The 22,705-nt window shown below is 32.9% G+C and overlaps 2 protein-coding genes across 2 annotated transcripts; both read right to left on the bottom strand.

Moving 5' to 3' along the window:
* Nucleotides 1–1,892: 1,892 nt before the first annotated feature.
* LOC134242124 (ADP-sugar pyrophosphatase-like) lies at nucleotides 1,893–9,988 on the bottom strand. The gene is made up of 10 exons (XM_062724157.1): nucleotides 9,770–9,988; nucleotides 9,196–9,263; nucleotides 8,938–8,987; nucleotides 8,579–8,686; nucleotides 7,296–7,391; nucleotides 3,425–3,480; nucleotides 2,716–2,761; nucleotides 2,470–2,478; nucleotides 2,124–2,177; nucleotides 1,893–2,042 (listed from the first exon to the last, which is right to left on the bottom strand). Exons 1-10 carry the CDS (start codon nucleotides 9,959–9,961, stop codon nucleotides 1,966–1,968), a joined length of 756 nt encoding a protein of 251 aa, XP_062580141.1. The 5' UTR covers nucleotides 9,962–9,988; the 3' UTR covers nucleotides 1,893–1,965.
* Nucleotides 9,989–10,669: 681 nt separating this feature from the next.
* On the bottom strand, nucleotides 10,670–12,980 carry LOC134242123 (uncharacterized). The gene is made up of 3 exons (XM_062724156.1): nucleotides 12,582–12,980; nucleotides 11,612–11,839; nucleotides 10,670–11,189 (listed from the first exon to the last, which is right to left on the bottom strand). The coding sequence occupies exons 1-3, from the start codon at nucleotides 12,862–12,864 to the stop codon at nucleotides 10,765–10,767; spliced, it is 936 nt and encodes a 311-aa protein (XP_062580140.1). The 5' UTR covers nucleotides 12,865–12,980; the 3' UTR covers nucleotides 10,670–10,764.
* Between the last annotated feature and the right edge of the window lie 9,725 nt (nucleotides 12,981–22,705).

Raw genomic sequence — 22,705 nt, 5'->3', positions numbered from 1 at the left:
TTTACGACAACGACAACGCCAACGACAGACGACGGACAAATTTTGATCAGAAAAGCTCACTTGAGCCTTCGGCTCAGGTGAGCTAAAAATGATATGCATTTTCTGTATGAAAATTACAGTTTTCACATTTTGAGCTATCACTTATATAATCTTTCAGTAAATCACCATTCAAACTACTAGCATTATTTCTTAGCTGACAATGAATAATATTTTGACTACGATTTCCATGATTAAAAAGCTTATTGGGTGTTCTATAACGAGTCTTTTTAATGGCATTAATGAAAGAAGATAGTGTTGGTAAACTCCTAATATGGTATGGTAAACTATTCCATAATTTAATTGTAGATGGGAAATAACTATTTATATATGATGTGGTCCTCGTCTGAGAAATAAGAAAAGTAAGACCATCATTGTTTCTTAGTGAATATGTTTGGAGTGGAATACAAGGTCTTAGAAGATCTTGAAGGTACTGTGGTGCTAACCCATACACGATTTTGTAAAATAATATTAATTTATGTACTTTCCTTCTGTCAGATAATGTATTCCAACCCAATTCATCATATAAAAGTGATCTTGATGAGTTCACTCTCATTCCTGTAATAATTCTTGCAGCAGTAATTTGAACTTCTTCCAATAAAGATGACTCCTTTTCATTACAATTATCCTAGACAACATCACCATATTCTAAAACTGGTTTAATAAATGACATATATATTTTTATTAGCGCATCTCGACAAAGGGAATATTTTAACATTCGTAGAACATTTAATCGTTTACATGCTTTTTCATAAGTAATATGTATGAATGTGAGATTTCCAATTGGCATCACACTGAAAATTTAGTCCCAAATGTGTGTGATTGTTCGATGGTTCAATCAATGGGCCATTTAATCCAAATTTAACATTGGGATGAGAAAAATGTTTTCTGGAAAAATTTACATTCACTGTTTTCTTGGGGTTAAAATCAACTTTCCATTGTTTTGACCACTGATCCAACTTTTCTAAATCAGTTGTTAATGAGTTTGCAGCACTGACAATGTCATTGTCAACAATAATGTAAAGTAAAGTATCATCAGCAAATAAGCGGACATTATTTGTTAAATTTGAAGAAATATCATTTATATATAATAAAAATAAGAAAGGACCTAGGACAGATCCTTGGGGGACACCTGCACTAGTTGGCCTAAGAGTTGATATATAACCATCAAGAACCACCCTTTGTCTTCTATTTACTAAGTAGTTTTTGACCCAATTTAAGATTTGATCTGATATTCCAATTTCCTTTAGTTTAAATATAATTCCTTCATGCCAGACCCTATCAAAAGCTTTAGAAATATCACAAAACACAAACCGTACATCCCGGCCTTTATCAAGATTGGATATAATAGTATTATAAATTTCCACCAACTGATTACTTGTTGAGTCACCAGTTTGAAAAGCAGACTGGAACTTATATAGTATATCATTCTCAAGTATATAGTTGTGCAGATGCTTGACAATAATTTTTTCTAATAATTTGCAAACAACAGATGTTACTGATATTGGTCTATAGTTATTGACATCATCTGCATTTTCTTTATTTTTATATAATGTACATTGTATTAACATTTATACAACGTTTTTCCATTTTTTCGACATATACATGGATAATTTCCATACCTTCTAAATAGTACATAAATCAATTTTAGAAATGAATTTAAAAATCGTTCTCAATTTTTTTATGTGTCAAATGAAAATGCAAAGACTTTCTTTAGACTTATTCTCTGATGGCCAGTGTAGACTAGATTCCCCAGTAACAGTTTTAATGTAGTAATGTTAAAAAAAAATGATTGAAAGAATTATCAAAAGTTAATTGTTCATTAACAATAATGATCATCTATCTTCAGTTCTGTACATATATCACACTGAAGTCACTTTACAAATGACATAATTTATTTTATCTTATATAAAAAAAAAATACAAAGCGTTACGATATCCTAGGCTGTAGGCCTAATGCATATGAATAAACTCGTGAATCAACACTGTGTCCAGTCCGGGAATATTCTGAGAGAAGAAAAAATTAATTAACCAACACATTAACAGTAAAGTGATGAATTTTATTTCAATAATATTCAGGCTACTTACCATCAAGTCTTTCCAAAAGGTCCTCGAGTGGTATCAAAACAACTTCTATAAACTCTACATTAAGAATGTAAATTCAAGAGTCCACGTGATACTAATATTTTGCTTTAAAATCAACTTTATTGTTTTTCAAAGTACAAATAACAAAGATTATTAAAATATATAGTACATATATTTTGGTAACAGATAATCATGCAGAAGTTGTTTTTTTATGAAACAAATGGTTTTGAAAGAATTGCCAAAAGTGATAAAGAATCATTATCTATAATAATTTTCAGAATCAGTTAATGCTTAAAAAATATTTCTTAAAAATTTTAAATCGTTCAATTTTATCAAGAACAACACTGACCTGATTCATCTTTTATTAGTGGATTTCATGAAAAAAAAAAACAAATACCATAGTCAATTTGTTATTTTCATAATGACGTTTGCTAATTATAATTACATAGAATTTTTATCATTTATTTTAAAAGAATGACTTTGTTTAAGAGGGAGAAAGTGAAAATTGCTTGATTGATCTGCACATAAAAATGAAAGAGAGAGATTTTATGTTTAGACAGGTATTAAATAATAGAGACAACAAGAAGGAGCTAACCTGTTTTCTGTTTTGGATTGACATTTTTCTCGTCATTGCCATCAATCTGTGAAAAAACCCCACAGTTTTTAAAAGTAAATTGTCAATACAATATGCTACATGTAATATAGGCTAACACATCCTTTTTAGCTAAAAATTGTGATTGCAATTCTCAACCCCAACAAAATTTACTATATTTTTAAATTTATTTCATAGAAAAAAAAATCTTCAAAAATAGCTTTCTTGTGTTATTTTTTCAATTCATTTGGTAGACAGAGGGATGAAAATTATTTCAAAATTTAATTTCTTTTCCAAATTAAGATTGCTCATCTCTCAGAATACATATTCCGCACAGTACAGTACTGTATTATATAATGTACTTTCAGCAAGATAAGAGTTATGTATCTTGCATTAACTTTTGCAGTGGTGGTTTATTGTGTTAGGAGCAGTTAATGTGAAATCCCACTATGTTAGTCAAAGTAAACAATGTTAAAATACAATTATGCAATATTTTACACTTAAATTAACAAGAAGAATTGTTTGACTTCTTTCTCTGACTTAGGTGTGAGCACTAAATATCATTTAATTAAGTCTCATTTTTTCATGTTTTGTAGAATAGTCATTCTTAATTTTCTTCCATGAAGAATAAATCGTGGAGAAGTTTGTGTGTTTGAGATGGGTGGATTGGGGGAGGAATGATAGATACATACAGACAAAGTGTTTTCCCTACCTCTACAGTCACAAGCTGAACTGTTGTATTCCCTATACCTGGATCAAGGCAGGATGCTGTAACAAAGAGCAAACATTCATTCTTCTTCTATTCTAAAACATCTAAAGAAATAATGAACAGAATTCTAAAATCTCTATAAACATGATAAATATCATACATTTATACAATTATGGTTTTCCTCCTAATTACATAGAATTAAAAAAAATGTAATTATACCATATATTACATTTAAATCTAAAGCACTTGTCTCAAAGATAAGTCCAGTGACTTGTTTTCTTTTGAAAAAACTAACTTAAATTGTCCCCAAATATATTTACTGTACATTTATAAATTGAGAAATTAAACTGGAATGAAGATATTTGTCAATGCTGACTAGTCTAGTACTTTTAAATGTTAAATTAGTACGTGTCTATTGTCATGGTTTGGGCCATGGATATCGGCCTAGATAGCTCAGTTGGTAGAGTGCCTGACAGTGCTCCAAGTCGCACTTACTTTTAGGTCGCTAAATGGCGACCTAAAAGTTTTTTTGGTCACCATTTTAGAATTTCTGGTCGCCATTAACAAATTTTTCACTCGCTATGATGAAAACATGTGAATAACACAATTAAAACAATGAACTAACATCCACATGTGTTATGTTTTTATTAAATCAAAGATTATTGATTACTGTGACTAGAAATCTTTTGCTATTTGAAGGATATTTTTATTAAATACAACCACCCTTTGTATGGTACACAGAAGAACACACGTAATCTGATCCTAGAATTAAAGTTTAATCAAAAGAAAATAAAACTTTGACAGTTGTTGAGACAGGACTTTGCCAATTGTTTATCATGTTTACCTGTTTACTTACTACTAAGTATCTTACCCATACAGCCATAGCGCAGTCGTTAGCAATGCCGCCAAAACACTTAATTAATTGTGATATGCAAGCCATTGACCAAATACTTTAACAAGAGGCCCAGGGGCCACAGCCCTCACCTGAGCAGATCGGGCTTGAATTTACTTCCCTCCTCCAGGCGTTCATCATTTGAACAAACTAGAATCTACACTACCTGAGGATGATTCCATATAAATATCACTAATCATAGCTTTGAAGTACTTGAAAAGAAGATTTTAAAAGGTTTCCCTATATATCCTTATGTAAAACTTGGGTCGGCCATTTTGGCCCCACCGTAGCCACGGGGGTCATGATTTGAACAAACTTGAATCTACACTACCTGAGGATGATTCCACATGAGTTTCATCTTTCCTGGCCCTGTGGATCTTCAGAAGGATTTTTAAAGATATTTCCTATATATTACTATGTAAAACTTGGGTCGGCCATTTTGGCCCCACCCTTGCCCCGGGGGTCATGATTTGCATAAACTTGAATCTACACTACCTGAGGATGATTCCACATGAGTTTCATCTTTCCTGGCCCTGTGGATCTTCAGAAGGATTTTTAAAGATTTTTCCTATATATTACCATGTAAAACTTGGTCCGGCCATTTTGGCCCCATCCTTGCCCCAGGGGTCATGATTTGCAAAAACTTGAATCTACACTACCTGAGGATGATTCCACATGAGTTTCATCTTTCCTGGCCCAGCGGTTCTGGAGTAGTCTCGTTCAACCAGACCCTTGGCTGTCTCCGTAAATCTCCGACCACCCAGAGGGTCTGGTAAAGATACGTAATATCGTTTGTAACGCCAAAACGAGGCTTACCGAAATTCTGGTAAAGTTTTTGATTGGCTGAAAAGAACACACCTACACGATTTAAATAAATACATGATAAATCGGCAGAAAAATAACTTAAAGATGTAAAAATTATATGTCTTAAAGTTAAAGCTGTTAGATAGGAATTGTTTACGGTAATGCCCACCAGTTATAGGTAAGTGTGTTTTATTATGTCTTGCAAATATACTGTACGAAATCAAAAGTGAAAGTAGTGTAGCCCTACCTGTGTAATACACATTCCTTCGATTGCTATTGTAATTTCTTGTTTGTTGTCCCAAATTAAAGATTAGTTTATTAATATTAAGTCACAATCCACAATAAGAAACACATATAACATTTGTTTTCAAAAAGGATCGTCAAAATGAAAACAAGATAGCGCCCTCTGACGGTTACAAACCCTAACGTGATTCTTTAACAGACTCTCTGCTGGTCGGAGATTTACGGAGGTCTGGTTGAACAATACTATTCTGGAGAAGAAGATTTTTAAAGATTTTTCCTATATATTCCTATGTAAAACTTGGGTTGGCCATTTTGGCCCCACCTTTGCCCCGGGGGTCATGATTTGAACAAACTTGAATCTACACTACCTGAGGATGATTCCACATGAGTTTCATCTTTCCTGGCCCAGTGGTTCTGGAGAAGAAGATTTTTAAAATTTTTCCTATATATTCCTATGTAAAACTTGGGTTGGCCATTTTGGCCCCACCTTTAACCCGGGGGTCATGATTTGACCAAACTTGCATCTACACTACCTGAGGATGATTGCACATGAGTTTCATCTTTCCTGGCCCAGTGGTTCTGGAGAAGAAGATTTTTAAAGATTTTTCTTATATATTCCTATGTAAAACTTGGGTCAGCCATTTTGGCCCCACCATTGCCCCAGGGGTCATGATTTGAACAAACCTGAATCTACACTACCTGAGGATGATTCCAAGTGAGTTTCATCTTTCCTGTCCTAGTGGTTCTTGAGAAGAAGATTTCTAAAATTTTTTCTTATATATTCCTATGTAAAACTTGGGTCGGCCATTTTGGCCCCACCCTTGCCCCAGGGGTCATGATTTGAACAAACCTGAATCTACACTACCTGAGGATGATTCCAAGTGAGTTTCATCTTTCCTGTCCTAGTGGTTCTTGAGAAGAAGATTTCTAAATTTTTTCCTATATATTCCTATGTAAAACTAGGGTCGGCCATTTTGGCCCCACCCTTGCCCCGGGGGTCATGATTTGAACAAACCTGAATATACACTACCTGAGGATGCTTCCACATGAGTTTCATCTTTCCTGGCCCAGTGGTTCAGGAGAAGAAGATTTTTTAAAAATGCCAATAATTTTTAACAAATTTATGATTATCTCCCCTTGGAAAAGGGCGTGGCCCTTCATTTGAACAAACTTGAATCCCCTTCACCCAAGGATACTTTGTGCCAAGTTTGGTTGAAATCGGCCCTGTGGTTCTCGAGAAGAAGATGAAAATGTGAAAAGTTTACGACAACAACGACAACAACAACGACGACGACAGACGACGGACAAATTTTGATCAGAAAAGCTCACTTGAGCCTTCGGCTCAGGTGAGCTAAAAACCAGGTCAGAGAAACTCTAAAAAGTTCACGACATTTGGATGCCATTCTCTCAGAGACGTTATGTATATATGTTTCTGGTTCTATCAAACTTTACTATTACAGAATGCTGTCATAACATTACATGATCCAATTCCATACGACGCTTTGTAAAGTGTGTTAAAGTGTATATCTTCAAACATTGTCTTGACAGAGAATCTTGAAAACGTAAATCTCGATCCCGATCATACAAAGATGGACGTTGCCAGCCCAAATTTTCTCAGTCGCGAAAATGCGACTTAGTTTTAATTTCTAGTCGCAAAGCCAATTTTTTGGTCGCAAATGCGACCGTTTTAGTCGCAACTTGGAGCACTGCCTGACTGGAAATGCAGGGGTGCTGGGTTCGATTCCTTGGCCAGCCATGCATTTTCTCCTTTCCTGTTGCAGATTTGGTGCCATCACAACAGGAAAGGAGAAATGCATGACTGGACCGGGAATCAAACCCGGGACCCCTGCATCTCAAGTCAGGCACATTACCAACTGAGCTATCCAGACTGATCTCCGCAGTCCAATCCATTACATTGTGATAAACCATATATACCTGGGGCTACATGTTTTACAGAGGCTGTGTATCCAGTTTCCTCATACAATTCTCTCAGTGCTGCTACTTCAGGGGACTCTCCCTCATCTACCAGTCCTGTATAACATAAGATGACCTTAACAAATGAGTGGACACAAGTCAAGGAGTTTCCTGCAGACAGTGCAGCTCTTTTACTAACTGAGCTATCAGAAACAACATGTATCAAATGTGAGTTGGACTACAAGACCCTAAAGGTTATGTTTTACAGGAATTTTAAAATATATTAAATATACAGTCAATTCTCGAATTATCGCCATTCGATTCATCGCCATTTTCGCAATATCGCCATGATTACCCAAGAACGTTTTTCCTGCTATATAAAATTCTCTTTATAACGCCAAATTCGCATACCGCCATCCGCCACCCTGTTTTCACAACAAACGTCCATTTTTAAGTGTAAATTATTTCGATATACCGCCACAGGTGCATGTGGTCAGTGAAGTGTGGCTAATTGGTTGATGCAGACAAGGTACATGTAATTAAGTAATTAAACAAGAATTAAATAAACAATAATTTCAACATGAACTGTTATAATAATTTTGATTTCTGTTTAATATAAATCATTTCGTCACGGCTTCGCCACGAAAGCGGTCGTTGTTAAAGTACGCCGATAACAATATTATTTTGATGATCTCTGCTTTAAACAATGCAAAGTTTGCTGAAAAAATAATTATATACGGTATAAATTGTGAACGTTTCATTAACAACGATACCGTAAATAATGAATTTATTCAAGAATTTGTTTTACGTACTATCGGCATTATATCACGATGAACAACCCAGCATGTTTTTTTTTCAATATCAGACGTGCAGATTTACATGCATACACATGTACTTGTCTTTATTTCATAAATGCACATTGTGTTAGCGAAATTGTACATTAAAAAAAATTACTTGAAGTATTTTCAATCAGAAATATGTTTTTTTATACATGTACATGTAATGATAAGAATAGAAACGCTAAATAGTATTTCTAAGAACGGTAACTCTACTTCTTTTTTCTAAAAGATGTGAAATTCGATTCATCGCCAAATTCGTTATACCGCCATGATTTCTAAATTACAAAAGGTGGCGGTTTATCGAGAATTAACTGTACAGGTATATACTCACATTAACCATTAAGTCCTTCAGGTAATGCAGCATTTACAGCCAGCTTCATGTACATGAAAGTTATGTTTAAGAAAATGACATCACTATACTCACGTCAAAGTGTTACAGGTATAATTTGATTTATTGTAAATTACCTGCTGGGAATTCCACAGTGCAGCATTGCATGGGAGGGCGGTACTGAACTACCAAAACGATGCAATCAAACTTCAACATCCGCTTCAAGATTGCTATCACACCAACAGCTGTTGACAATACAAATGAAAATTTAAACTTGTAAAAAGTAAGATACAATTATATTATGTATAACATTTAAAATAATATAAATATAATATCCTAAAACTAATTAGTTTTTTAACAATTAAGTCCATACTTGTCATCATAAAATCACACAAAGATCCTTCAAATATTTGAACCTTATATCTAATATAAAATGAATGTTAAAATAAAAGATGAAAACTATATTATTTATGCCTTTCTAAAAATCTCACAATACCATCTGCAGATCCTGAATGGCGAGTTGTTCTTTTGACACTCTCCCAGAGCCTGTATAAATAATGAATTTACAGGTTATCTCTGAAATGGATAGAATTTTTATAAAACATCTCAATATCTTCATCTTGGATAATTAAATAGAACTTGCAGTTCAATCTTAAGTTTGCCAATGATTTGAAAAAAGGATTAATCAATTTTATTTTGGTTGTTGCATATTTAACATAGACTTAAGAATTATTTGGAATACGATACACTGTACCTTTCTTTACCAGTTGGATCTCTGTATGTAATATTATTTAATGATAACCATTTTCCTCTTGCAATCTCCTGTAAAACGAATGAAATAATAGTTTAAGTAATGGACAAAGTACAGATACTTTTTCTTATGCACATGTACAGTTGTTAAAGACTAAGTTAAATAAATGTATAGCGTTTTTTTTATAAGTTCAGACTAATTAAAATAAAAAAAAAAGATCTTTCTATTTACTTTATTATACTTTATATGAAGATAGGGCTTTCCTAGAATTACACAAATTAAAAATCAACCGTGTTTCATAGATATTGGATGAAATCGATCAAAGTTTTCATTTGAAAGTAAATAACAAATAAAATGTTCTTTTACACTCAATTTCGTACAGACGCAGTACGTCATGTATCTTTATTTTTCAGCTCAGATACGCCATATATCAGCTGTATATGACTGTATGATACACGAATTGTACATGTAGTTTTAAGAGACAGCTATTTAGATAAAAAAGTAAAAAGTTACAAAGTTGTGTAAAAGAATAACTATAAATGAAAATTCTTTACAGAAAAGAGAAAATGCACTAAACCTCTTCTTTCTCAAACTTTGCGGAATAGGCCCTAACACCTGATGCCTTTGGTGCAGTGTCATTTGTTGCCATAGCACTTAAAAGTTGAGAGATGGAATTTTTCCCACAGTTATTTATCCTATATAAGCGTAAAGAAATAAATCGTGTACAAGAACTATACTGCATGAAACATCGACACCGCAGAAAAAGCATGCAAAATATTTTGGTTTCTACTTTCACTTTCTTCAATGAAAATAAACACCTCAAACCCGATTAAAATACCATCGTCGCAAACCTCGACCAAAATTTACGATCCTCTCCCATTCTGGAGCCAAGTACCCCACCCACAAAATTTCAGACCCTGGGGTAGGGGACTTAGATGTCCCCGAGCCGATGTTTATTCGCATAGTATATATACAACCAGTTCTCTGTTGCTGATGAAACCAACAACTACAGACTTTTTCTACCGGGACCCTGGGTAGGTAAAAGGAAAAAGAATGTGAAAATGACGATCATAAAAGAAGAGAGAAAGATATATGTCTATTTGTATAGTAGGGCTAAAAACTGGACGGCCATATCTCGGAAACTAAAGATGGTACCATCACCACTTTTTCATAGAAGTGGTAAGTGATCCCCAGTACCCCAGCCACAAAATTTCAGACCCTATAACTTAAGTTAAATTTTTGAATTGCAAACTGCGTTCTAGAATGCAGTTCACTTTTGAATTGCAAATTGCGAACTGCGTTCCAAAATCTGATTGCCAGGTAGATGTCCTCCTTTATGCCACCCTCTGGTTTAATGATACTACCCAGGTAAATAAAATCCGTCTGGCATGAATTTTATTTCGACAGAGAAAGTAGAAAAACAATATTTGAATAAATTGTCCAGTGTAGTTAAATATGCATATTTATTTAACCTCGATTTATTCAAACATGTCAAACAAATACTAAAAAAATACTATTAGGTGGATCAAAGTTTGAAACGACACATTTTGTATATAATGGATATATTATGTATTATGTACAGTTTGCCATATACTGACAAGAACCGGAATTAGCATCAAAATTAAACCCTGAGCTACATTTGACAGCTCTGGCTACTCCATTATTACATGCATAATATGCATCACATCTTTCAGAAAATTTGTAGCTTCCATCAGACTTCCCGGCACATGAAGGTAAAAGTCCTCCGTATGACGTAGGTATGTTGAAACGTGAAGTGCAGGTGCCATTGTAAGGAAACGCTTCCGAGTTCCATTCAGAATCTGTCTCGCAATTACCAGTGGAGATTGATCTTTCATCTTTACAAATCGTGTAATAGGGTGATGGATATTTCGCCACCCATGGCCACAGGCCGTCTGCTTTACCGATGCATGGTGGGTACAGGTGCTCACACGGGACACAACGACCTCCGTACTTACATTTGTTCCTGCGGTATTGGCCTTTGAATAAAGGTAAATATTTTGCATTCTCAACCGTCTTTGATTGATAATTTTTTTTAAATTATTAAAATGAGTCGATTTCTTAAACTTTACAACTAAATGTAAATTTCACACAATGGAATTTAATGTTCGTGTGAAATAGTGCTTTATTTATTGATAATATTTTACGTTATATATAATATACATGTAGTCATGTATATGTGTACCATGCTATATTCTTTGCTCATTTCTTCAGATATGTTTCATTTCTTCAATTCATTCATTCACTAAACCAATGCATGACTTATTTTATCAATTCCTTTTTTATTCATTTTATTTACATTCATACACATATTTTGAGATATCTGTCAAGTACAGATCATTATTTAAACCTATGTCTTTCGATATATTGATTGTTATGAAAGCTTTTACATAATACTTACATTCCCAAACAGGAAGAGATCTATTCCCACAATCTACTTCCGTGTAGTTTTTACATTGGTGTGTTGTAACGGAAAAGACGTAAGGATATGTGCACTCAAACAAATGGGAGAGGGGCTCCCAAGCTCCCAAAGAGGTCCTGGCTGAACAATTATAATAAAGTTGACATTCATACCGATGAGCCAAGGCCAGTTGAGGTTGACGGTTACAGATCTCATTCAAGAAATATTCTGTTAAATGAAAAATATAAAATATTTCTCATATTTAATTTTTATTGAAACGTATCAATCCGTTTGACGTTATGTTAAGAATATAAACAATGTGAAGGCGTTTTTGAGGGAGAACTTGTTTTGTTTTCTATACTTAATTAGCTTATTGATTAACAAGATGTGTTTGTGAAACACTATGCGCCCGGCGGCAACAAAGTTCGGAAAAAGCTATTTTTAGCATTAAGGTCACAGTCAAGGTCACAAGGTCATTGACCTTGGTGTCATTTGAAAGAACCTGATTAGTGGAGTATGCATACCAAATATGAAGTCTCTATCTTTCATGGTTCAAAAGTTATGGCGAAGGTTAAAGTTTGCAGAAAAAAGCTATTTTTAGCATATAGGCCACAGTTAAGGTCACAAGGTCATTGACCTTGGTGTCATTTGAAAGAGCTTAATTAGTGGAGTATGCATACCAAATATGAAGTCTATCTTTCATGGTTCAAAAGTTATGGTGAAGGTTATAGTTCGAGACAAATAAACAAACAAAAAGACAGACAGACAGGACAAAAACAATATACGCCCTGGATCTATCGATGCGGGCGCATAATAAAAGTTAAATTATAAGGAATGAATTGTATAGCAACTCATGTTATACTGGTATACATGTAACCTGGGTTGGAGCAATTTACGCTTTTTTTTTATATATAATCCGTTTTTTTTTTTTTTCAAATTAACACAAAAATGATAATATGAAGTATCATACCGTATGAGTTATCATTCACTTCCTTCAGCTTAACATTTTCTTCTTTTAACGTATTAATTTCTGTCTCTTTTTCCTTAATAATACATGTATCCTCCTTCTCCTGAAATTCATTCTCTTTTTCCTTAAGTCTTTCTAGTGTGGCAGTCAGTCCTTCCTCTATCGCCCAAATCTGACTGTAAACACTATCTTTGATGAAATTTTCGGTAGGATACAAAACTTGAGTTTTTATATTGTAGATAGTAAATGTTAATGTCAGAAAATTTGAAATGGAAAGCAACTTCATTGTAACCCTGAAACCTTTATAACACCTTTAAGTCCGACGACTTTAGTATCCATAAGATATTTTTGTTATGGCTGGAGAATATCTGCGCAAAAATATCTACTTGGCAATATATTATTATTATTATTTTGTTTAGACTTGTTGTCAGTGAGGAATAAAACCTTTAAAATGTCGTAATTTGATATGGAGTTTGAATTCTTGAATAGATGTTGGCATCATTAGAATATGTTCATAAATGCCTTTTGGAAAATATGTGAAAGCTAAATCCTGTTTGGTTTGACATGTCTTTTGATTAGAAAATCTGTGTAACTTCAGACATTATAATGTGCACCGTCAAGACCTCACTGAACATAATAGCAGTAATTTTAAATCACCCTACTGAAGGTACTATTTTTTTTTTAAATGCAATGTCTGATATTGACAAAAAAACGTTATCCATAGTTTATTTCATTTTGACTTGCATACACAGGTATTTTTCCTTGCCATTTTCTTTCCAGTAGATTTGCTATGTCTAAATATTTTAAATCTTAATTCTTTAATTAAAATTAAAAAAGCAGAGAAATTAAAAAAAGATCATAAAAAAACAATATCAATTTATGAATTCTTGTGTACATATATAGCATTAATCATACATAAACATATTAAATATGTACCAAGAAATCTAGAATATTTCAATATCAAAATAATATTTCAATATCAAAATAATATATCTTAATTTATATAAACATGTTTTAAATAAGCAGGTTGGGTTAAATGTAAATTCAGCTATAATGGTGGTAAATCACTATAATAGTAAGATTCCGCTTTACTTTTAGCCATATCTCTCCTCCGTTTAATCAAATGACATTCTTGCTGTTTAAAGCATGTCATGTCAGGGTGGGTATTAAATTGGGTGTTTATTGACACCCTCACATGCACATGTTATGAATTTTATTAAATTGTCTGCCGATGTGTTTAATAATCCGAACACACTTTTTAAGCATAGGAACCAGTGATTGCGGTAACTTTCAAGAAAGAATCAATCTCAATTTCTCTCTTACGTGTGCACAAATTAATGTTCATAATAAATTCAAACCCGCATTGAACGAGGTTTGTCGAATTTACTGAGACAAAAGGATTTTTGTCTGCATGGTTACAGGTATCGAGGCCCATTGTGACAAAGGAAACAAAGATCATCAAATGCATACATGTATACTTTATTCTGGTGGAACCAAATTGTATCGTCCAAATGCAATAAATCGTAAACAATCTATGTATACAATGTATGATGTCACATCCGTACAGGTAATTCCAAGTATCAAACAAGTTTGTAGACATACCCTGAAGGTAGGATTCTTCTCAAACAGTATGTATTTGTTGTATTCAAAAATTAATGAAATGTTCATAGAATCAAGAAGACAATATCACTAAGTGATGGTATCAGTAAAATTAAATTTGAGAGTTTTATATTAGAGATAAGATCAGGTCAAGGTCATTACATTTTCCCTGGACATTAAAACTAAAAATTACTGTTGCCAATCATCAATCCGAATTTTCTCTGCTTTTCTTATTTTTTTAGGATATATTATTTATTTTTATATGCTTCCTATGTCTAAATTTTTCTTATTTTCACATATGGTTAAGTTGTTTCATAAAGATAGAAAATGATACATAAACATTTTTGACCGTTAACTAAGAGAGAAAAAACATTTTTAACGAATTTTCTGCTCAAATCTATTCTTAGATTAGAAGCTTTTAAAAGCTAACATAGTTCTAGTTTATTTGAAAAATCATATTTTTTAAATATATTTTGAAACTTTAGTCCCTTATTATTAATTTAAATTGCATTTGAAAGGACAAAATAGGGTAAGACCCATATTTGGCCCCCGATTTTGGGAGTTCTTTAGAATGATTCAACAGTTTGTCAATAAAACCTGTTGTCATCCTTGCCACAAAATGAGTATTTGTTTTAAGTTTTGGAATACACATAAGGCACAGAGAGATCAGAAAATAGGCCAATTTTCCAATTTTCTCATTTTTCTGCAAATTTTCATCTATTTAACAGCACATTTTGTTTCGGAAAACATAGAGCACAAGCTTGCCTATCTATCTTAGATACAATTTATATATTTTATGCACTAGTATCAGATGCAGTTTATGTGTAAATATCTCAGATAGGCAAGCTTGCGCTCTATGTTTTCTGAAGAGAAAAGTATCTCAAATATGATGACATTCCACCAGAATTCAGGAAATTCGGGAAAATGTCCTCCTTTTGCACCCTCTAGTGCCTTCCATGTAAGCTTTGAATCCAAGTTAGTGCTGGTTTTAAAGCAAGCATCATTTTAAGTTTTTAACTACAAACTATCACAATTTTACCAGTGTTCTAATTTTTGCATCAAATGTGTAAAAAAAAATTATAACTAAATTCTTTGTTCTATAATAATTTTGAGAGGCCGAAAAAATTTCATACACCACTATTCCGCTAAAAATATAGTCCCTGCTAGTTTTCAAACACACTTTACCATTTCTGGTATAAAGTTGTACAATTGTGATGAGGAGAAAAAAATGTGGTCTTTTAAATCTCTTAAATCTAAATATATAAAACATTAATTGAGCAAATATACTTTGAAAATTATCATCTAGTCAGAAACCAGAGAAGAATCTTACCTGAATTCATTAACTTGTTTGTCAGAAGCTTGTTTCTTTTCAAAAATGTGCGTACTGAATTAGCTATGAGACATAAACTTCATATGCACATATTATTGGTATACAAAGTATTTCTACATAAATTAAGTGAAGTTGACGGTAGACAATTTGAAGTCATTAGGCTAATCAAAAAAAAGATATTTTTTTTTGGATTGCCATTGATCCCTTACTCCATATGATATAAAATGTAATGTAGTGTCATGCATACATTGTATACTCCTTGGTGTCTTTTATTTCCAATTCTAAATGTACTTTCGTTTTTGGAAACCGCACAACATTTCCTGCATTTTTCTTTGATGAAAATGAGTAAAAAATTAACCATAAATTACATTATGCTTCATGTAACCATTTATTGTAATCAATCTATACAACATTGATTCCATTATAATTATGTGTATATAGTTTTTCTAAAATGTCACCAAAGTCACTGATTGCTATGTTAAAAATACAACTTTCATTCAAAATAGTTTGTTCACATTAATGAACGCATCGTTGGGAAAATCAATAAAATTCATTACATGTAAGGATGCCAAATTTTTTCAAATTTTATAAAATATGACGAACTTTTTAAAACCATCAAAAATATTCTTTGATTAAATAGAAGATAAATACGACTGAAAATATAACGGTATCTCATTATATCATTTTATAGTTTACTTTTTTTAATGGCGGTTTCTGCGTTCTTATTCAAAAAGTAAGATTAGGATTTTGAAGTCTCAATAATTGAAATTGTACATTTATATTGGCTGTAAGAAAGAATCCGGTATATCAGTGAATAGCATGCCGTATCTACTAATTACCTTCAGTACAAATTTTGAGATGATATGTCCGACCTAGTTTAAGACGAAACAAGTAAAGAACGTCATATAGTGCAATTATGATGACTTTAAGAATCTATGTAAAAAATTAAACAATTTTGCAAAACTCTTTATTTCCAAACGGTTTCCAGAATTGTATGCAGATATATATTATGATTCATGAATAGAAATACACACAAAGTCGGCTATATAACAGCCATATATCGGCATTTCTAACAAAAGAAAAATGAAACCATTTTTTAAAACAATTTGTATTTGTTTTTAGTTAAAAAAATTCCTCATATATTCCAGCAACCTTCAACTTCGATTTTGGTAGTCTCTGGCTCTAGAGTTCATGATTTCTTAACGACTGGCGGCGAAGATCACACCTTATAGGACACGTTCTCTAAAATTGCTGTCCCTTAAATGATCTTATGTGTCCCACGCCTTGTTGTCATTGGTTTTCCCCTAAATCCCTTGTACTTAGGATTTAGAAGGTCAGTGTCACTTAGGATGTGACCTTCCCATTTTCGCCCTTGAGTTCTTTGACAATAGGTCCAGTTTTACTCTCCTCCAGGCGTTTTATATATCATTGATGTTTTCCCTTCAGAATCATCTAGAGACATTGTTAAGCAGGAATCGAATTAAGTTAAATTTAATTATAAGGTCAAAGAAACAGGAGATAGAAAGCGTGCAAGTTTATGGATGTACAGAGACAAATCTAGTAAAGAATTGTAAAAGCCTTGTTAAAAATCATTTGATAACAATAAATTTCTTTCAGCACACTTCCAAATGAGGTTAACAAGGTCAAGGTATTGAAGATAACCTACATGATTGACATTTGGGTGAATAATTTCTGCACGCATACATTTATTTGGTCATATTTACCAGGGATGTCTGCATACATTTTCAGTATCATAAATAAATTAATTAAATGTATATATTTTTTTATGTTTGTTGCAAACTGCTTAAGCTGCTACATTTGTTGCTTTTTTCTCTCAGTTTGTATGACACTGTAAGCGCAAAAAATTAGTAACTCTTTAGATTTGCTTATACTGGAATTTGAAAACCTCCCTCCACTCAACCCCCCCCCCCCCCGAGAACTTAGATGGAACTCCATTTTGGTTTTTTTTTGTATGTTTTGCTGATTGTTTAGGTCTCTGCTTTTTCTGTCGCGGATAATTCCTGCAAAGGTTTTATTTTTCAATGCATTCTATTTTTATGCCCCCTGAAAACGAGGTTTTGAACTTAGATGGAACTCCATTTTGTTGTTTTTGTATGTTTTGCTGATTGTTTAGGTCTCTGCTTTTTCTGTCCTTTCAGAGATTTCCTTGACTTATAAAAAGCATTAACCCTGGCAATAACTTTTGAACGGTAAAGGACTAGGGCTTTCATACTTCACCTATGTAATCCTTGTGACAAGACCTTTCATTGAATACTAAAAACCTTGATCTTCTGACCTTGATCTTGGAGTTTGACCTACTTTTAAAATCTTTTTAACCTTGGCCATAACTTTTTAACGGTTTGGGCAAGGGCTTTCATACTTCACATACTGTATGTATTTTTTTTTGTGGCAAGACCTTTTTTTGATACTAATAACCCTGACCTTCTGACCTTGATTTTGAAGAATTCTCTATTATGAAAAAATTTTTCCTGGCCGTAACTTGGCAACAGATGGTGACAGGGCTTTCATATTACACAACTGTGTTTCCAGTTAGGAGACCCTACTTTGGATACCAATATATAAAATTTGCATTTAAGAAAAGTTTAATCTTCACTTTGTTGCCATCTTGTTTCAAGTTGTGTTTGTGATAGGAGATCGTGACAGATATAATTGTAACATGACCAAGATCCATAAACCTTCAGCTTATCTAATAAGGCTAATGTTACATTAAGGGCATTCTTAAAGTTGACGCTTTATACATCTGAAGTCAGGCGACCTTTTATAAATTTCGCACATTATTTTATCAACAAATGTCGAAAGAAGTTATTATTATTATCTTTTTTTTATCCACTAGATTTTTTATATATATTTTTTGCAATATTTAACTTAGTTTTTCAAAAATGAATTAACTTATTTTTTGCAAGAACGACAATCCAAAGATATGGAATCTATTCTTAGTGTAAAAGAAATAATGCACAGATAACGTTGAATAGAGTCTCAACTAAATTTAAAACAAAAATTGTCTAAACTATTTTTTTTATGCAAATATCACCCTTTCAAAGCATCTTATTTTTGGCTCGTGCATCAGCTTGAAATATTTTTTCCTTTAAATCTCTTTACCTGCATTGTTGCAATGCTATTCAATTTTTACAAAAACTCGTATGCGAATGCAGATTATTAACATTTTCCAATTCCTCAATGCAGGACTTACATAACTATGCAATATGAATGCAGGCTTAGTCAGATATTGTGTATCATAATGTCTATCATATCAGGCAAGGGATGATTCCAAAGTCAGTCAATGCAGGCATTGGCCAACTGCACAGTCAGTCAATGCAGGTATGGACCGACTGTATTGTCAGTTAATGCAGGCATTGGCCGGCTACACATCAGTCAGTCAATGCAGGAATTGGCCGGCCCCATAGTCAGCCAATGCAGGCATTGGCCAGTTACACAGTTAATCGATGATCGCAGACATTGTCAAATTTCAGTCTGTCAATGAAGTTATTGACCGACTCTACGGTCTTTCAAAGAATGGAGACATTAGGTGACACCTTTTTCTTTCACGCTAGACCTTGACTGACTTTGACATACTGTAATAAAATAAGACCGTGTAATCGTTAACAATTAGCATGTCATGGATCTGTACAATAATAAACAATATCCGATTAATTTGAAATTGATAAATAAAAATAATATACAGCCAAGTAACTTTAAAACCATAGAGCGTAGTGGACAAAAGAGAACATGAGTGAAATTGGTCTTTTTTTAACAATAGATTAATTCATTTTAAACATTGAAAATATGCCAGCATAAAAATGATTTTGGCTGTTAAATGACAACAAGTACTAATTAAGTGTTCTAAGTAATTGATTAAAATTTGCAACATTTCACTTGGGGTGGGGGGGGGGGGGAGTGTGGTGGTGGTGGTGGTGAATTTCCAACATGACTGAAAAATTCCAGGACTTTTATGCAAAAACAAGATACTTTGTGTCACATTCTGGGTCTGGCAATGGCGCAGACGCCATTCTCACACCAGGGGGAGAATGGCAGATACATGTTTTATTAATTTTCTATGCATACATGTATTTATTATATACATGTATGGTTTTTATGATTTATTATATTTAATTTGATTTGAAATGCACATGTTGAATAATATAATTATTCAGTTTAAAATCCTTTAGTGTGCATTCAGCCATGTCTGTTAACAGGTGTATATAGGCTGAAATGGCCTTAGGTCATTAATTATATCCAGGCCTAATGTTGGATATTTCTTTTAATTTCATTGGTGTTTTACTTTGTGTTTTACTTGGGGATTGGTTCATGTTTTCCCTCCAGAAGGTTCTTGGTTTTCTGGAATTCTTTGTCCAGAGTTTGGTCAGTGATGATGTATTTATAGTGTGCTGACATTTTGACAATCAGACATATATTATAGAGATTGACTTTCTTCTCCTTCTGGTAAGTTAATAATTTATTACTAATATTGATATGATCCTTATATTTCAATTAAATGTCCAATCAGTAATTTTGCATTCTTTATCTATTTCCTAAGCACTTTCCCTGAGTAAATGAGATCAGTGAGAATGATACATATATTTTTAAAGTATGAGTAAATAGAAAGATCTCATTGTTATATATTTTTGAAGGTAATATATTTTTATGATTTGGTATGTAATATTGTGTGTAATTCATTTACAGACCACTCAGACTGTATGATTTGTAAATCTGCAGCATTGCTGCGCATGCTGTAAACACCTATTCCCATAGAATGGTATGCACATAGATTTATGCTTATTCAGTAATATATAATGTTGAAATACATTATGATAATGATTATTGTAAAGTTCTATTATGAATATTGATTGTGCTATAATTGCGGAGAAATATATATATATATACTACGTGTAATGAATTATCTCCCTTGACAATCATTGTGTTTTTATGCTTAAATATTTACACTTGTTATATTGTTAATATTGCAGGGTTATTTCCATCATTTCCATTACATCTGGTAAATAAAGTCTTGTCAGAACCCTCAACAGGCAGTTATTCTTTCTTCTTTCTTCCATAACCCCCAGTCCTGTTACATCTACACCAAACAAACAGAACAAATTTAAAATGATACATTTATAATAGTCTAAAGATTTTCCTAAAGTTTATCAGCAGTAGGAAATAAGATGTTTTGGCACATGTAGTCATGTATATGAGTTATTCATTTAAAGTCCTATCATAGAGTTTTCTTCCTCCTCTGTCATTTTCTTTTTCTTTGGGCTACATTGTGGGTTTTATCTTGTGTATACCTGACAAAGAAATGCAGTAATATAGTAAATTTCTTTAAAAAATAATCGAAATTTACTGCTTATTTTTATTTTTTCTATAATTTTTTTTTCAAAAATTCATTTAATTTAACTTTGTTTATTATTTGAATAGTTAACAAATAGTTTAAACTTACTTCTTTAAAGTATGAAACTTTATTAGAACATGATGGCAATATATTTTGTAAGTTAGATTAATTATGATTTCCAAGACTTCACACAAGACCTTGGATATTTTGTGCAGGATAACAAGAGGCATATTACTTTTTATTTCTTGCCAGTGGACATATTATCTGGATTAAAAATTTTTGGTACAACATATTTTTAAAATCTGCAAAACCCCCCACCCCTTTCAGAATTAATTGAATATTCTATCCATGTTGTTAAAACAAAACAAACCAAGAAAGATAATCTTACCAGTCCCTGTGTTTTCTTATTTTTTAAATTTTTTACCATTTACTTTGTTCTGTATATACATGTAACTGTTTTGTTATCCTTTTGAAATTTCCTAAGTTCCGTATACTCAATCACATTCATAAGGGCGAAATTTCGCTTCAAATTTACATTGCATTAGCCCTTTAGAAAGTCACCCAATGCCTGCATTGGCTTTCAAAAGAGTCATCCAATGCAGATATTTACTCTCAAGAGAGTCGCCCAATGCCTGTATGGGCTTTATTGGAGTCTCCCGATGCCTGCATTGGCTCTTATGAGAGTCGCCCAGTGCCTGCATTGGACCTTGAGAGAGTCAGCCAATGCCGGCAATAGACCTTGTGAGAGTCAGTCAATGCCTGCATTGGCTTTCAAGAGAGTCGCTCAACACCTGTATTGGACTTTGAGAGAGCCTTGCAATTCCTGTAATGACGAGAGAGAGAGAGAGAGAGAGAGAGAGAATGAGAGAGAGAGAGAGATTAACAATGCCTGTATTGACCCTTTTGGTAGTCGTGCAACCTGCATTAGACTTTGATAGGGTCTAGCAATGTCTGCATTGGCCACAGAGAGAGAGAAGAGAAGTATTTCCCAATACTTGCAATGACCCTTTGATAGGCGTGCAGTTCGTGTATTAGCCAACAACCTACAAATTGTCTTTAGAAATTGTCATATAATTCTTGCATTGGCTTAATCTAGTCGTCACTGCATCGCAATTTCATTCACTTTCATGGGTTTTAAATTCATTTTGTATTCCTTTAACACCAAATTGCATCAGTCAATTATATTTAGCGCTATTTTGACTGCATATGTGATTAAGATTAAGATTATAAAAATCAACAGAAAAAGGAAAATAATTTTAAAACATCTTCCCCTTCCCCCGTCAAAAATTCCTTTTTACAGCAGATAATGTGGACTGTTATTTCACAAATTCATACCAAAGCCTTTTGTGTTTCAACGGGGGGGGGGGGGGAGGGGGGCATATGTTTATAGACAACTAAATACAAAAATGCTTATTTTTTTTCACCAATAACATAGAGATTTAACAAATATATTTTTAAATATATACATGTATGTGTTTCATTTATTTGCGTAAAACATATAGAAAAGATATAAGGAATATTTAATCATATCCAAGACTATTTCAAAATAAAGTGACACTTGAAAGTCTTATTGCAATAGAAAATATTGTCTACCTCCCTTTTTTCTAGAGCTGGAATTAGGGATAATTTACTATTTAGCACCGGTAATAAATAATCAATCGAATACCATTGAACTAATGTTTGTATTAAACAAAGATTTTATAGCCGAATTGCCATTAATATAAAATTAAATGGGTGCAAAATGTAGGCGGGAATCGGGAGTCAGCTTTTACTTTGGTAATAGAAGTCAAGATTTCTTTCCATTTTGCCCAAAACATTGACCTTTAAAAAAATAATTTAGACAAATAAAAA

The sequence above is a fragment of the Saccostrea cucullata genome, unplaced genomic scaffold (genome assembly GCF_032062105.1).
Source record: "Saccostrea cucullata isolate Sc308-1 unplaced genomic scaffold, CSIRO_AGI_Scuc_v1 ctg269, whole genome shotgun sequence".
NCBI lineage: Eukaryota > Metazoa > Mollusca > Bivalvia > Ostreida > Ostreidae > Saccostrea > Saccostrea cuccullata.
This window is presented reverse-complemented; position numbering and strand designations above follow the sequence as displayed.

Coding starts and splice junctions, on each gene's coding strand:
- LOC134242123 (XM_062724156.1), bottom strand. CDS start 12,864: ATGAAGTTGCTTTCCATTTCAAATTTTCTGACATTAACATTTACTATC. Junction 11,840..12,581: donor AGTGAATGATAACTCATACG/GTATGATACTTC, acceptor TTCATTTAACAG/AATATTTCTTGAATGAGATC. Junction 11,190..11,611: donor ATCTCTTCCTGTTTGGGAAT/GTAAGTATTATG, acceptor CTTTATTCAAAG/GCCAATACCGCAGGAACAAA.
- LOC134242124 (XM_062724157.1), bottom strand. CDS start 9,961: ATGCTTTTTCTGCGGTGTCGATGTTTCATGCAGTATAGTTCTTGTACA. Junction 2,762..3,424: donor TTCAGCTTGTGACTGTAGAG/GTAGGGAAAACA, acceptor GTTTTTTCACAG/ATTGATGGCAATGACGAGAA. Junction 2,043..2,123: donor CCTTTTGGAAAGACTTGATG/GTAAGTAGCCTG, acceptor TTCTTCTCTCAG/AATATTCCCGGACTGGACAC.